Raw genomic sequence first — 16,429 nt, 5'->3', positions numbered from 1 at the left:
AATTAGGGGAAATTCATAGTGCAAATCGACAACAGAAAATAAGAAGCCGAATTACCATAAAAATCCATTCTATATTGTATGCAGGAGCTTTGTTCAGATCTGATCCTGTCACGCTAGGTACGGGGAACTACCAAGCAAACAGCCAAACGGAAGGGAATCCATGTGTCTAGGGAAAGGGGAACGGGTGACCCCTGACCAAAACTACCGCTGGTCCCTGGGGTTCCTCACCACCCTATATAGGTTTTGCACCTATGCGCCTTGCTGGATACTTGACCCTGGTATCCCTAGTGCTGGGCCCTAAATAGGGAATGGATGGAATGAGCTCTTCGTCAACCCCGCTAAACACTGAAGACGACAACAAGGAGGCCACACAGGGAGAAAGTGCATGAACTATTTATCCACAGATGACTCAGGTAGACGTTCAGCAAAGTTACAGCAACAACACTACAGATGAGAGTAAGCCTCCTGCTTGCAACCAGAGCTTGAATGTACAGAATATCGCCAGCACAAGTCCATGGAAAATGAGAGTATTTAAACCCAAGAGGAAATACAGATTATTAGCAGTGAAAGGGAAGACGGGCTCCACTGGGTCTTAACCCCTTAACGACCGTGGGCAGTAAAATTACGTCCTAGCGGTCATAACGTTACTGCCCGCGGTCTGCTGGCAGCAGCATGCTGCGATCGGCACACATCTCAGCTGATTTTCACAGCTGAGATGTGTGCCTGCTAGGCACGAGCAGAATCGTTATCTGCTCGTGCCGTTTAACCCCTTATATGGCGCTGTCAATATGTGACAGCGCCATTATAAGCGCGATCGCGGTAAACTTTTACTTACCGCCCGATACCGGAAGTCACGTGACGCGATCACGTGACTTCCGATAGTTGTCATGGTAGCACAGGGTCATGTGATGACTCCTGTACTACACATGACTTGCTTTCACTTTCGCTGTGCCTGCTGCACAGTGAAAAAGACAGTGAGCGTATCTGCTGTTTACAGCTAGGTAGCTGTGATCAGCAGATAGTGCAGAGCGATCGGACTGCGGATCGCAATAGCCCCCTAGGGGGACTAGTAAAATAAAATAAAAAAAAAGTTTTAAAAAATTAAAAAAAATAAAAAAACCTAAAAGTTCAAATCACCCCCCATTCGTCCCATTGAAAATTAAAGGGTTAAAAAAATAAAAAATATACACACATTTGGTATCGCCGCGTTCAGAAACGCCCGATCTATCAAAATATAAAATCAATTAATCTGATCAGTATACGGCGTAGCGACAAAAAAATTCCAAGCGCCAAAACGACGTTTTTTTGTCGCCACAACTTTTGTGCAAAATGCAATAAGAGGCGATCAAAACGTAGCATCTGCGCAAAAATGGTACCGTTAAAAACGTCAGCTCAAGACGCAAAAAATAAGCCGTCACTGAGCCATAGATCCCGAAAAATGAGAACGCTACGGGTCACGGAATATGGCGTAAAACGTGCGCCACTTTTTTTAGGACAAACTTCCGATTTTTTTTAACCCCTTATATAAAAGTAAACCTATATATGTTTGGTGTCTATGAACTCGCACTGACCTGAGGCATCACACCCACACATCAGTTTTACCATATAGTGAACACAGTGAATAAAATATCTCAAAAACCATAGTGCTATCGCACTTTTTTTGCAATTGGAATTTTGTTGCCATTTTCCAGTACACTATATGGTAAAACTGATGGTTTCATTTAAAAGTACAGCTCGTTCCGCAAAAAATGAGCCCTCACATGACCATATTGACTGAAAAATAAAAAAGTTACGTCTCTCAGAAAAAGAATGGCGAAAAAAAAAACGGAAAGCGAAAAATTGGCCGGTCGTGAAGGGGTTAAAGGGAAAAAAATGAAAATCCAGCAGAGGAGATACCAACAGTACACTGAATACTGACAGCAAGAACAATAGAAAGTCAGGGAGCATTTTCTGTGGCCGAACACTGAGACCTTTTATTGCTGGACACTACAGACAAATCCATATGGGAATTTCTGTTCATATGGAAAATCCACAGTATTTCCCTTACCTGGTCATTTAGCCTAACTGAGCAAGGCAATAGTTTATACCAATCTTTTCTGTTCAAAGTATCTTGTGATCAGGTCTCAAGCTACAAAAGAAATGTACATTGATCTTCCTCCTGTCTAAAAAGTGTTGCACCATGTTGTACAATCTCTCTAATAACACAGATTGTACTGGCTAAGGTTATATAGCTGCTTCTTTGCAGAACCTGCACTATTCCTAATCATGTCCAAGAAATTGGGGACAAGGCTGGAATTTCTGGCACAGCCCATGGGCAAGGGTAGAGCTGATTCTGAGAGGAAGCAGCCATCATTTTTTTTTTTTTATAAGTTAAATTCTATCTTTTTGTTTTATTTAATTGTGAACTTACTCAAAGAAATTGTCACCAGACTTAAAAACCCAAACTGTAAGAAATAGGATAAATTGTAGAACTGATGAGGCTGGTTTACTTTGAAAATCAGTGTCTTCTTTACAATAAGGATTTTTTTTTCCAACCCAATATGAGCGTGAAAAAGCTTTGAGTCCAGTCATGTGTGATATTTAGTTTGATTGACAAGCTGCAGCTTGTACTGAGTATCATGGGATTTCGGCAACAGCAGGGAGGAGGGACACTGAAGAGTGAATAATCAATAGGTGGGCAGAGATCAATCCTACTGTATGCAGTATGTATTGTGAATTGTAGTGTGAGATGCTCTTAAAACATATCTTTGTGCTCAAGAATCCTGTGTCTGCTAGTCTCATGTATATATAAATATACTCACGTTGAAGTAGTCTTTGCTACTTCAGTAGTTCCTGGGACTCTATCAGCGCTGGTGAGAACTCAAGGAAGTTTGTAAATTCAAACGCCCCTTGAAAATCTCCAGTCCCCGAAGAGTGGACTCTACTTTTATACTACATATGAATCATTCATAAATGTAGAGTGTAGATGTTTCTAAAATAGTAACAAATGGCAGAATACATAGTAATTACACGCACTCCCAGCATCCACCCAAAAAAAGTGGAATCCCACTCCTTTATAAACTATCTTTTGACAGGTCAGAAGATTTTAAATTCTTCCTTACTTTAATAGCCCTCCATGCACAGTAAAGTTCAGCCTGCTTTACTATTCTTTGCAGTTGATCTCCACCTTACTTATTTGCTCTAATCTATGTGCCTTTCTGTGACTAGCAAAGTTTGCATTGATCATTCAGACCTGCACAGACCTGCCAGTGTAACTAAAAAATCATATCAACCACAGCAAGTAACAGTATACAAGATTTGATGCCTATTTAATTTAGTACCTGGCTGCTTTTGCTCCAATATAATTATTTTTTTTTATTACAGTAACATAGCAGAGTTCTTATTGCAATACAAATTCATCTACAAGTAAAATACACGTCAATGAAGTTGCAACACCAGGAAGGAAGTCATGTAATTATGAAAATCACAGGATCAATTTATATTGATATGCAAATTAAGAAAAAATTGTCTATAAAAAAACCCTCAATTTATTTGGTATTGAGTATGTGACCCACATGCAAAAAATACACACACTTAAACATCTTGGCATGCTATCAGTGAGGATAGTATTAACACCGTAGAGTTACATCATATGCCAGCTCCCAGACTTTGATGCAGGCACAGTGCCGGAACCCACTTCATTGCTAAAAGATGATGGCTGTATTAGGCTACTTTCACACATCCGTTTTTTGCTGTCAGGCACAATCATGCTTGTGCCTGATGCAACGGATCCATCGCAGATCGTGTAAAAACTGAAGCGACGGATCTAGCAAAAAACGGATCCGTTTTTTCCCATGATCACCGCACACATCGGCACTACCGCCCCCATCATCACCGCACACTGGCACTACCGCCCCCATCATCACCGCACACACACACCAGCACTACCGCCCCCATCATCATTGCCCACACTGGCACTACTGCCCCCATCATCACCGCACACACCGGCACTACCAACCCCCATCATCACTGCACACACACTGGCACGACAGCCCCCATCATCACAGCACACATGCAGGCACTACCGCCTCCATCATCACTGCAGACATGCAAGCACTACCTGAGTGACGTCACCGCTGACAACTCTACTCACTTTAGTTGCTCCGTGGAGCTAACAGAGAGCGGCCATGGTCTGTGGCAGAGCTGGTTGCGTTGTGGGACCTCGTGTGGATTACGTCGATTATTTTCGTTGTTCGTGTTTATTTACTTTCACTACAGATTAATCATGGAAGGTGTCTCACAGACACCTGCCATGATTAACCTAGAACTTAGTGGCAGCCATGGGCTGCCATTAACTACTTATTCCCCCGATTGCCACCACACCAGGGCAATTCGGGATGAGCCAGGTAGAGTCCCAGGACTGTCGCATCTAATGGATGCGACAATTCCGGGCGGCTGCTGGCTGATATTTTTAGGCTGGGGGGCTCCCCATAACGTGGGGCTCCCCATCCTGAGAATACCAGCCTTCAGCCGTGTGGCTTTACTTTGGCTGGAATCAAAATTGGGGGGGGGGGGGGACCACACGCTGTCTTTTTTTAATTATTTATTGTACTGCACAATATAGACCTGCCCACCGGCGGCTGTGATTGGTTGCAGTGAGACAGCTGTCGCTCAGCGTGGGGGCGTGTCTGACTGCAACCAATCATAGGCGCCGATGGGCGGGGGAAGCAGTGAATACAAGATGGAATAATGAGCGGCTGGCATTTTCAAAAAAGAGAAGCCGCCAGAGCAGTGTGACAGCCGTGCAGCGCTGCGCCGGTGATCGGTGAGTATGAGAGAGTGGGTGAGAGGGAGAGACCGACCGACAGAGACAGAGAAAGAGACTGACATCGACAGAGAGGGAGAGAGACAGAGAGAGAGGCCAGAAATGAATTCACATCTCATCGGAGCATGCTCAGATTAAAAAACCAGATCCATCACTGGAATGCGTTGTTTGCTGTATGACGACGGATCTGACACCCATAGGCTTCTATTATACAACATGCTGGAGAGTCAGAGACAAAAAACTTTGCATGCTGTGTCCTTTCCGGCAGCCGGACGAAGAAATTTCACTGGATCCGGTGGACGCCAAATACAACCTAAGGCCATCCGGCACAATCCGGCGCTAATACAAGTCAATAGGGAATAAAACGGATCCGGCACCAGATCCGTTTCATACGTTTTTTGCTGGATTGTGCCTGATGCCAAAAAACTGATGTGTGAAAGTAGCCTAAGGCTAGTTTCACACATCCGGCTTTTCGCCAGTTTGCCGGATTCGGCGGACTCCAGTACAGTGTATACAGTGCAATGGCAGCGCTGCAACTTCCAGGTTACATGCTCCGATCATATGACAGCATGTTACTGGAGCTTGTCGCGCTGCCATTGTACTGTATTCACGGTACTGGAGTGCACCGAATCTGGTGACAAGCCGGATGTGTGAAACTAGCCTTATTCAGCCAGGATCTGCAGCTAACACTAAAGGGGGCTTTACACGCTACGATATCGTTAATGTTTTATCGTCGGGGTCACGTTGTTAGTGACGCTCATCCGGCGTCATTAACGATATCGCATCGTGTGATACTTATCAGCAACCTTATGCGACCTCAAAAATGGTGAAAATCGTTCACCATGGAGAGGTCGTCCCAAACTCAAAAATCGGTAAGGGTTGTTTATCCATGTTGTTCATCGCTCATGCGGCAGCACACATCGCTGTGTGTGACACCGCAGGAGCGAGGAACGTCTCCTTACCTGCCGCCGGCCACAATGCGGAAGGAAGGAGGTGGGCGGGATGTTACATCCCGCTCATCTCCGCCCCTCTGCTTTGATTGGCCGGCCACTTAGTGACATCGCGGTGACGCCGAACGTCCCTCCCCCTTGAGGGAGGGATTGTTCGGCAGTCACAGCGACGACGCCGACCAGGTAAGTGCGTGTGACGCTGCTGTAGCGATAATGTTCGCTGCGGCAGCGATCACACGACATAGCATGTGCAACGGGGGCGGGTACTTACACGCTCGATATCATTAGAAATTGCTAACGATATCGCTACCGTGTAAAGCCCCCTTTACTGTTAACCTGTTAAGTGCTGCTGTCAGTCTGTGTTCAAACTGACCATTGACGCAATGGCAGCATGCCGATGGGTTGCTATGATAGCCGGGAGTCTGCTGAAGATCCCAGTATCAGTCATCACAGTAGTCTTGTGAAAGCCTGCCCGGGGCTGGTGTTCATAAGAGATCATGATTTTTGCCATATATACAGCAATCCTGTGGCATAGTACAAGCCATAAGATGATCCCAGGTTCAAATCCCATAAAGGAGACTAATAAATAAAATAAAAAGTTCAAGAAATATATGTAAAAAAAGTGAAAATTATTTTTTTAAAAAATATATACGGTAAGTTTAAATTTTACCCCTTTTCCCCATTAAAATTAAAAAATAAAAAATATACAATTGTGGTAAAACTACGTTCTTAAAGTCCGATCAAAATATAAAATTAATACATTCTGTTAAAGGTGTAACAACAAAGATATCAAAATGTTAAAATTGCATTTTTTTCGCCTGCCGCACTAAAATACAATATGAAGTGATCAAAAAACATTTCTATCTACACCAAAATGTTATCAAAAACAATCCCTCACACAGCCCCATGAACTAAACATTTTTTTTTTGTTTTAACAATTTTAGAAGCTTTCTTCATCGCTTAACTGAAAAGAAAGCTATGCATGTTTTGGTATTGCCATAATCGTACTAACCTGGAGAATCATACTGCCAGCTCGCTTTAACCATATGATAAATGTTGCGAAGAAAAAAATGTAGAAAAAATTGCAGAATTGCTCTTTTTTTATTTTTTTTATTTATTTTTTCATTATTTTGCCTTACTTGGGAAGTTTTTTTTTTATGCTTTCCAGTACATCACATAAAATGAATGATGTCATTCAAAAGTACAACTTGTCACTCAAAATACAAGCCCTCACATGGCTATATTAATGGAAAAAATAAAGTTATGCTTCTTGATAAAAGAGGAAAAAATAATGAAACCACAAAAACGGAAAACCACTTAATCGGGAAGGAGTAAATGGTTGTCTGAGGAGTTTTTTTGATTTGCTAAGTGCACTTGGGCCGCAAATCATCAAGATCCACAGCTGGCAGTTCCATTAGCAATTGCTTGCCACAGCTGTTCCAGATGTGAAAGATGGTTGACACTGCAGGCCATGGCAACACATTTATACTGCACAGGTTACTCACAATAGCGCAAGCAACATGGGGCTTACCATTGTGATTTTGAAAAACGTTTACTTCGACACTTTCATGTTCCCTGTGCAGGCCTCTGCATGGGGCTGGCCACATGGTCTTCAGATCAATCTCTATCTTTAATTACGCCTAAGACAAAACTCACAACTGACATGGATATACCTCAGTTCTAGCCCCGGTTTCAGTCTTACTCTGTCTCAGGAAAGACTTTGAGAGTAGTGGTGTGAGGTCAATAGTACATCGGTAGCTGAACGTCTGACTTGCAGCCCAGTGTCATATATACACCTTCTTATGGTTTTTGTAGACACTGTGTGACACCTTAAGTTTGGTACGTAACATCCAGTTTCATTTTCAGTCCAGAATGGATCAGTACAGGGCACTCTTAGAATGATGTGATCAAGTGGGCAACGCCACGAAGAAGCTTTCATGAGGAAACGTCCCACAGTCCTACTCTCGGGATATGGTGTCGGGTGACAGTGTATAGTAGTCGGCCCCCTCCAGTTTCTATTCCATGTACACTAACCGTTCAATGTTAAATTGATTTGTTTGTAGAAGCAGTAGCATCACCATTCATCTAAAGCAGTGTTTCCCAAACTCCAGTCTTCATGGACCCCTACAAGTCATGTTTTCAGGATTTCCTTACTATTGAACAGGTGATGGAATGATTATCAAGGCATCACCTGTGTTATATTAAGGAAATCCTGAAAACATGACCTGTTGGGGGTCGTGAGGACTGGAGTTTGGGAACCACTGATCGAACGTGTCGCAAGAGACATTTTTCAAAATGACACCATACTACTCTGTCTCCGAACATTGTCTCTCATCAAGCATGTCTGAGACATCATTGGTCAGCAGTTGTAAAAGGAGCTGCCAGCAGGAAATCTTGATGATTTCCGTGCTCAAGTGTATTCAGCGTGGCAGAGCATTCATTAACCATTAATAGCCTCATTGATAGCATGCCAAGATGTGTAAGTGTGTTTTTCAAAAGTTTTTTTTCCACTTTTTCTTGTTTCAATTTAATTTAACATTTCTTATCCATCCCATGACTTTCATAATTCCACAATTTTTCATCCTTGGTGTTTGTTTTTTCAAAGTTAAGGACTTAGAAATGTCAACTATCTATAGATTTATTTCTTTATTTTTTTAAACATGTTTTCCACTTTCAAGCTAAATATTCACCGTAGCTGCTTAAATGACCATTTCATTCTAGTTATTGAATTTGCTTACTTTGCTGATTGATTGCATCTGTGTTCTGATTTGTAGGTATGATGCAAACTCCTGAAAACACACACATTTTCTTATTAATTTGTGGCCTCCGAAGAGTTAAAGACCCCCTGTACCTAGTTGAGGCTTTTTCAGGTAAGTTTTTTTATTTTCCATTATTTTCATCATAAACAGCATGCTTCATATAGCAGAGCCTAAAGCTGCAACAACAGGCAGTGACTCAGCATGTGATTTTAGGTACGGTGCTTTTGAATCCCATAACCATTTAACCATTTTATATGTTCAGTAGCTTGGGAATGAATTGTGCTTTAATTTACAGTGGATAGAAAAAGTTTGTACACCCCTCTTAAAATGCACATTTTTTGGCATGTAGAAAAAAAATCGTACCAAGAATTATAATTTCTGACGTTTTTCCACCTTTAATGTAAGCCATAATCTGCACAAACTCAGTAAGAAACAAACAGAAATTATTTTGAGGGGGAAAATGAAACTAACAAAAGTAAAATAATGTGGTTGCAACCATTTGAACACCCTCTTATAATTGGGGATGTGGTTGTGTTCAGAATAAGCCAATCACATCTAAACTCATGTTAAATAGTAGTCAGCATACAGCTGTCATAGTTTTAAAGTGATTCTGATTAACCCCAAATAAAGTTTAGCTGTTATCGTAGAATTTTCTTGACACTTTCTTAGTTGCATTTTACAGCAAAAGCTATGACCCGCAAAGCGCTTACAACACAGCAAAGGGATCTCACCGCTTGAAGACTTATCGGTGAAAAAAATGGTACAAAAAAAGATTCCAAGGCATTAGGTATACCAGTGAGCACTGTTAAGACTGTCATCAATAAGTGGTTTAAATTTGGTACAACATTATCTTGAACTGACTGTACATACAAAAAATGCCAAAAGACAGAAATAAATTGTTCTGTGAGATAAGAGAGGCTTTCAGCAATTTTAAAAGACCTGCAGGAATTCCGTGCAAGTATTGGTTATGTATTTCTTTTGATAACAATCTTCCTTATTATTCATTTTTCTGGCCTGTGAACTAGAGTGGCAAGACTGAACCCTTTTTCTTACAAAGAAAAGCATCCAAGCCTGGACACGTTTTGCCAGAACCTACATCAAATCTGCCAAAAGTATGTGTGAAATATGCTATGGTCTGATGAGCCAAGGTTGAACTTTTTGGGACAAAATTCCAAAAGGTATCTTCAGCCCAAACCCAACAATGTGCATCACCAAAAGAACACCATACACACTGTGAAGCATGGTAGAGGCAGCATTATGCTTTTGGGCAGTTATGAGCAGCTGGAATTGGGGCTTTAGTCTAAATGGAGGGAATTATGAAAAGTTCCAAATATCAGTCAATTTTGCAACCAAATCGTTAGGCCTCTGCTAAAAAGCTGAAGATAAATTTCACCTTTTAGCGTGACCATGGCCTTAAGCATATCTGGAATGACCCAGCTGGAGCCCAGATCTGAAGCTGGTTTGAATATCTTAAGAGGGCGGCACATAGATCATGTCACCACAATCTAACACATTTGGAGCACTACTGCAAGGAATAGTGATCAAAGATTGCCAGTTGTAGATGTCATGCACATAAAATCAAAGGTTACTTCAACAAGAATTAGTTTAAGGTTGTGCATATTTATGAAACTACATTACTTTAGTTCATCTTTCTTTTTCCATTTTAAAATATTTATTTTTTATTGTATTGTACAGATGAGTGACATTAGAGGTGGAAAAAGTTTTTTACTAGCTTACATGGCTCCATTAATTTCCATAGCACTTAAGAGTCATCATCACTGTCCCCACTTAGGCTCACAATCTAAATTCCCTATCAGTAGGTCTTTGGAGTGTCGGGGGGGAAGCCAGGCACCCAGAGGAAACCCACACAAACATGAAGAGAACGTAGTTCTGAAATTCTTTTTGGTATGTTCTCTTTTTCATTATAAAAACCTGCCATTTTAACAAGGGTGTGCTGAGTTTTTCTATCCACTGTTTGCACTCAATTTAAAAAAAAAATGAAGGTTTTATAACCAAGGATTTACTTTTTTGGTTCAACGCTTGTATTTAAATCATATGTGGCACTGAGGGGCTTTAGCACTGCTCCTTTTAGCAAACATAAAAGTGCCTGTTCAGGCATCTAATATTGATGTAAAAGAAGAAAGGGATGTCCAGCTCATCAGGCAGAGAAAACCAAGGTCTTTATTATTATATACATAATTGGAAATCTAATATTGATGACCTATCCTTAGATAGGACATGAGTATCAGATCGGTAGTCTTACATACTACCAGAGAATAGAAGTGTAAGTGCTGTTTGGGAAGTAAACGTTATACATTGAATGGAGCTGTGCTGTTTTGCTCAGTTAAGGGGGTTGTCTGGAACTTTTAACACTGATGACCTATCCTTAGGATAGGTCAGCAATGACTCATCTGTGGGGGTACAACATAGGGCACCCCTGGCGATCAGCTGTTTCCGGTGCCACTGCCGGACGGAACTACTCAGTTTTGGATTTGCACATCTCCGTTGATGGAATAGTGACCACGGCTAAGTACTGTACATCTGCTCTCATTAACTTGAATAGGGGGCAGATATTCACTACCCAGCAGTTTACAGAGCAGTGCAGTTTGGATACTGAGCAGTTCCGGCTGGTGGTGGCACTGAGAAAAGCTGATCATTTGGGGCGCCAGGTGTCACACCCTCAAAGATAAGACAGTTATGACCTATCCTAAGGATAGGTAATCAGTGTTATAGTCCCAGACAACCCTTTAATATTTAGCATCCAAGCTACCATCGGAGGTAACAGCAGCTGGTCTGTTAGACGAGGTGACTGTTGCCGGATTTTCACCAATCTGACAATGATGACTGATCCTGAGGATAGGTCATCAACATCATATGACAAGAAAACCCCTAAAGTAACCTTATGTATTGTGTTATGCAATGTTCCAACTTATTTAGTGAGTAAGTCATGGGAAACCATCTTATTTTTTATGTGGTCAGTAGGAGTGTGGTTGGGTCAGAAGTCAGACTGCTTGTTATTGTGAGATTTGTGAAGGATATGAGCAGCCTTTAGCTTATAAGTTTGTAATCCTGAGTAAAAACTGGATATATACATTAATGTAGTTGTAACTGGCTAGGTGGAGTTATTTATTAAAGCAGTGTTCTCTGTTGAATTGTATACTCCACTAATTTACAGTGCTGAGCCCAACCCAAGAAAGTACTGTACAATTCGAACCTAAAATACATTACATAATCAAATACTTTCTCACGGACTCAATGTTAATGGTTGATTATTAGGGTTCTAAGAGCAAAAGCGCCTTTTCATTAATTGCTATGTGCGGGGATTTCCTTCTTTATCTTCTTTTTCTATATCTTCATACATACCAATATTATATGGAGGGGTTTTTATTTTACTCAGCTATTGTCTCCTAAAGTCTTTGGTTATAATGGAAAGCAACCCCCAGCCTAATTTTTAGCAAAGCGAGTAATAAATGAAAAGTGGGGTTCACCCTCTCCTGTTCCCACGCAGCTCCAATATTCCTGGTCCATCGCAACATGCAAGAATTGCTCACTCCGCCAATCATTGGCTTCAGTGGACACGTGCCCCAGCTAGTAATCGGCATAATGTTCAATTTCAGCCATTTATTGTAAGCCTTATAAGATAAAATGGGACCAAGTTAGTGTCGAAACAGGAGCCATGCTAGCACTGCAGGCTATTTCCATATACTGGCAGCTATAAATAACAAGTTTCAAGTGGGTGTTCTGATGATAAATGCAAAGTTGCCAATACCTGTGTTCTTTTTCTTACTACACAGTGACTGCTCTTTTCACAGACTGGTGTGAGGATTCTCATTTAGCTTTAGAATGCAAAGATTGAGATCAAAACTGCTTGCTGGCTTTCCAATAATCATCAATGTCTGCATTTCCAGTATCATACTCCAGAATGTGCACTGCTCCTGGAGCATATTAGTAGTATATTATAATTCATGCATCCACTAACCATAATCTATTGATTGAATGTGCAAGCACAGAGGTTCTCCACTACAAACTACATCTACTAAAACAGTTGCAATAAAATTTTTCAATTCCAATTATAAATTAGGTTTATATCAAAATTTACAAATGTTCTCCTGTTTTCAAAAAAACAATGAAACAAAAACAATTTAAATAGTGTAATGCTCGCTGCAAGGTAGTGGACCCACTGAACCACAGGGAGACCCCGTGCATACCCAAACGGGGGGATAGAGGACCGAGACTGTGGCAGCTGACCCCCAGGACAGGGGTGGACACAGGAGCAGAGAGGACTGAGTCTTAAGTGCAGACAGGGAGCACCAGGGTGGCTCAAGGTAGACAACACAGGCAGGATGGACAGGCAGAGTTTCTAAAACTAACAGGGCAGGACAGACAAGCAAAGTCACTAGTAAGGCACATGGCAGGGCCAGGATGGACATGCAGAGTGCATTGCACCAGCTGGGCATGGCGCACAGGCAAAGTCACTAGTACCAACATAACAGGACTGACAGGCAGCAGGTACGGGCGAGACAGGACTGGAACCAGGTGCCAATAGGCAGGATGGGTTGGTAGCCAGGTATGGGCAGGGACAGGACTGGAACCAGGTGCCAACAGGAAGCAAGGGCTGGTAGCCAGGTACGGACAGGACAGGCTGGACCCAGGTGCCAACAAGCAGGATGGGCTGGGACCAGGTATGGCCAGGACAGGCTGGACCCAGGTGCCAACAGGCAGGAAGGGCTGGTACAGACAGGACTGGAACCATGTGTCAACAGGTATACGGGCTGGTAGCCAGGTACGGGCAGGGCAGGACTGTAACCAGGTGCCAACGGGCAGGATGGGCTGGTATCAGGTACAGACAGGAACAGGACGGGACTAGACGGGACTGGATAGACAGGGTGAGCTGACAGCTAACTAGACAGAACTCAACTAACTAAACTGATAATGTTGAGCAGTCAACTCCTCTAATGGGAGCTTGCCTTAAATACCCAGTGCGCCTCAGCGATAGGTTGAGAGGCACTTCCTAGGAGTGGTATGCTTTACCTTTAGGATGGGGGCAGTGTCATGCACATACTCCCTAGGAGCACTCACGGAGGTCCTGTGACATGCGCACAGAGTCCGGGAGGGTGAAGGAGGAGGCGCCCACGTGGATGAGCGCAGGGATGCCAGGCATAGAGCAAGCCGTCCGCGCCGTTGAGTAACAGTGCGTCCATTCAGGAGAGGAGAGTAGGTACGCAGTGCTACAGTAGCCCCCTTTATGCCCCGTCTTCCTTAGGGCTGAAGAAGGACTTCTTTCCTCAAAGTCGATGGTAGCCGGCAGACAGGCAGAAATCAGGACAGGCAAGACAAAATCACATCAAAGTCACTGATAGCAGGGAGATGGGCGGAAATCAGGACAGGCAGGCAAGATGAAATCGCAGCAAAGTCACTGGTAGCTGGCAGACAGGCAGAAATCATGACATGCTGGCAAGACAAAATCACACAGATCCAATGCAAACCTAGAAAAAATAGACAAGACAAAACAAAGGAGATCTTTTACGAATAGGTGTCTCCCATAGATTCAGGAACAAGGTATCTAGGTTCAGACTGGGGCATTCCATCCACGTACGACACCAACAAGAGTTACAGGTAGCATCGGATGGGAGTTTGGAGATGCACCGCGGGTTCAGGAACAAAGAGTCCAGGTTTGGATTGGAGCATTCCCTCCAAGCACGACACTGAAGAAGGCTTCAGAAAGCATCGGATGGGGGTTTCCACGCACGATACCGACGAAGGCTTCAGAGAGCATCAGATGGGGGTTTCCACGCACGATATCGACGAAGGCTTCAGAGAGCATCAGATGTGAGTTTGGAAATGCACCACGGGTTTAGGAATGAAGCATCTGGGTTTGGGATGGAGCATTTCATCTACACACCACACCGATGAATTCTTCAGACTTCGGATGGAGGTTTCCATGCACAACACCAACAAAGGCTTCAGAGGGCATTGGATAGGAGCTTTGAGATGCACATGGGTTCAGAACGGGAGCAGAAGCAAGATTCCAGAAAACAAAAGGCTTCTGGAAAGACTAGGTGAGCAAGTTTCTTCACTTGGGGAATTTCGATCCCAGAACAAAGTTCAGGCTGAAGCAAAAAAACGGAGTCAGCGGAGTCCATGGCCTGTTCAAACTGTAACGTTCGCCGACGGATGATGGTAATACAGTGAGCAGAAGTGGACCCACTGGACCAGAGGGAGGCCCTCGGGCTTACCGAAACGTGGAGTAGAGGACCGGGACTGTGCCCGCTCACTCCCAGAACGGGAGCAGACACATGAGCAGACAGGACTGAGTCTCAAGTGCAGACAGGGAGCACCAGGGTGGCTCAAGGCAGACAGGACAGGCATTAGAGACAGGCAGAGTCTTTAGCACAATCAGGGCAGGACGGACAGGCAAAGTCACTAGCAAGGCAAATGCCAGGGCAGGACAAACAGGCAAAGTCACTAATACCAAAAAGGCAGGATGGACAGGCAGCAGCAGGTACGGACAGAGACAGGACTGGAACCAGGTGCCAACAGGCAGGACAGGCTGGTAGCCATGTACAGGCAGAACAGGACAAGTGGGACAGGTGACCAGACAACTGGCTAGACAGAATCAACTGACTAAACTGATGGTGTTGAACAGGCAACTCCCTGAGTGGGAGCTTACCTTAAATACCCAGTGCTTCTCAGCAGTAGGCTGAAAGGCATTTCCTGGCCCTTTGAGATAGGTGGCAGCGATGCACGCACTCCTTAGGAGCACTCCCGGAGGTCCTGTGACACATGCACACACTCCGGAAGGAGGAAGGAGGATGTAACCACGTGGAAGAGCGCAGGAATGCCGGGCAGCATAGAGCGTGCCGGCCGCGGCCCTGCAGGAGGGGAGAGCAGGGACGCAGCACTACAGTATTGCCCTATTATGCCCCCTCTTCCTTAGGGCTGAAGAAGGGCTTCTCTCTTCCTTTCCTTGCCCAGTTAGGTCCTGTGCTGCAGACTTTAGTAGTGTTAGGCCAGATTCACACACATTATTTGTAACATATTTAACAGTCAATTTTTTTTCTTAAGTTTGTAGAATTTTTCTTTTCCAAAATGCAGCTCTCTGTTTAGTGTATTCTGACATTTTTTTATAGACTTTTCTACAGGGACTTGAAAATCGAACCCCCAAAAATGCATGGTAAAGAAATTAAGTGTGTTTTTGAAGGAGACTTAAGGCAGACTGTTACAAAAGTCATGCTGCCATTCCATTGAGAAGGTTTGCATATTAAATTGAGCTTGGCTGTCTTGCGCCATCTCTTTTTAGCAATGTCTAAAATGCCTTGGATAGTAGTGAATCATCCTGAAACAAAATTTTCGCAAACCACCAAACAAAAAGCAGTCTAATACCACTTAACGAGTTATTGGCCATTTCATCCGACTGAAATGGTCAATGGTCATCTAATGGCTTTTTTTGGTCACTGCACCAATCTAGTTCTGTGCTTCGAATCATGCTGCACAGCTGAATTGATCAGCTGCAAACAATGCCATTCTCCATCGCAAATCAAGGTCAGATTTTTCTAGTGATAAATTTGTGAGAACCTCTGACCATGCAATAGCTTGTTACACATTGTATGATCCCATAGACATCAATAGATAAATCTACTAAGAACATGTAATACATCTGACTGCAAAAATATTTGCTTAATCCAAATAACACTGATAATCTGCTAAATCTTTGATCAATCTCCGCTCTCTGTAAATTCTAGTAATTCTGAATTCCTCCACTGTCTCACTTCCATTCGTTTTTATTTATTGCCAATTTAACAAAACATACTTTTTCCTAGAGTGGCATGAAAGGGAACCAGGAGTTTGCTTGGCTATTATTGGGCCAATGGTAAGTATTACTTTTGTTAATATGTAATTTAACAGATTTCTAATTT

At 43.1% G+C, this 16,429-nt stretch overlaps 1 protein-coding gene across 2 annotated transcripts in view; it reads left to right on the top strand.

The window, feature by feature from the left end:
- GLT1D1 (glycosyltransferase 1 domain containing 1) overlaps positions 1-16,429 on the top strand; it is a 223,612-nt gene that overhangs the window by 119,097 nt on the left and 88,086 nt on the right. For both annotated transcript variants that reach the window (XM_075322373.1, XM_075322381.1), the window contains exons 7-8: positions 8,529-8,624; positions 16,334-16,383. In XM_075322373.1, the coding sequence (XP_075178488.1) occupies positions 8,529-8,624; positions 16,334-16,383 (146 nt within the window). The remainder of the gene's footprint in view (positions 1-8,528; positions 8,625-16,333; positions 16,384-16,429) is intronic.

Source organism: Anomaloglossus baeobatrachus, chromosome 1 (genome assembly GCF_048569485.1).
Source record: "Anomaloglossus baeobatrachus isolate aAnoBae1 chromosome 1, aAnoBae1.hap1, whole genome shotgun sequence".
Classification (NCBI taxonomy): domain Eukaryota; kingdom Metazoa; phylum Chordata; class Amphibia; order Anura; family Aromobatidae; genus Anomaloglossus; species Anomaloglossus baeobatrachus.
The sequence above is the reverse complement of the archived record's forward strand: the minus strand, read 5'-3'. Positions and strand labels throughout refer to the sequence as shown.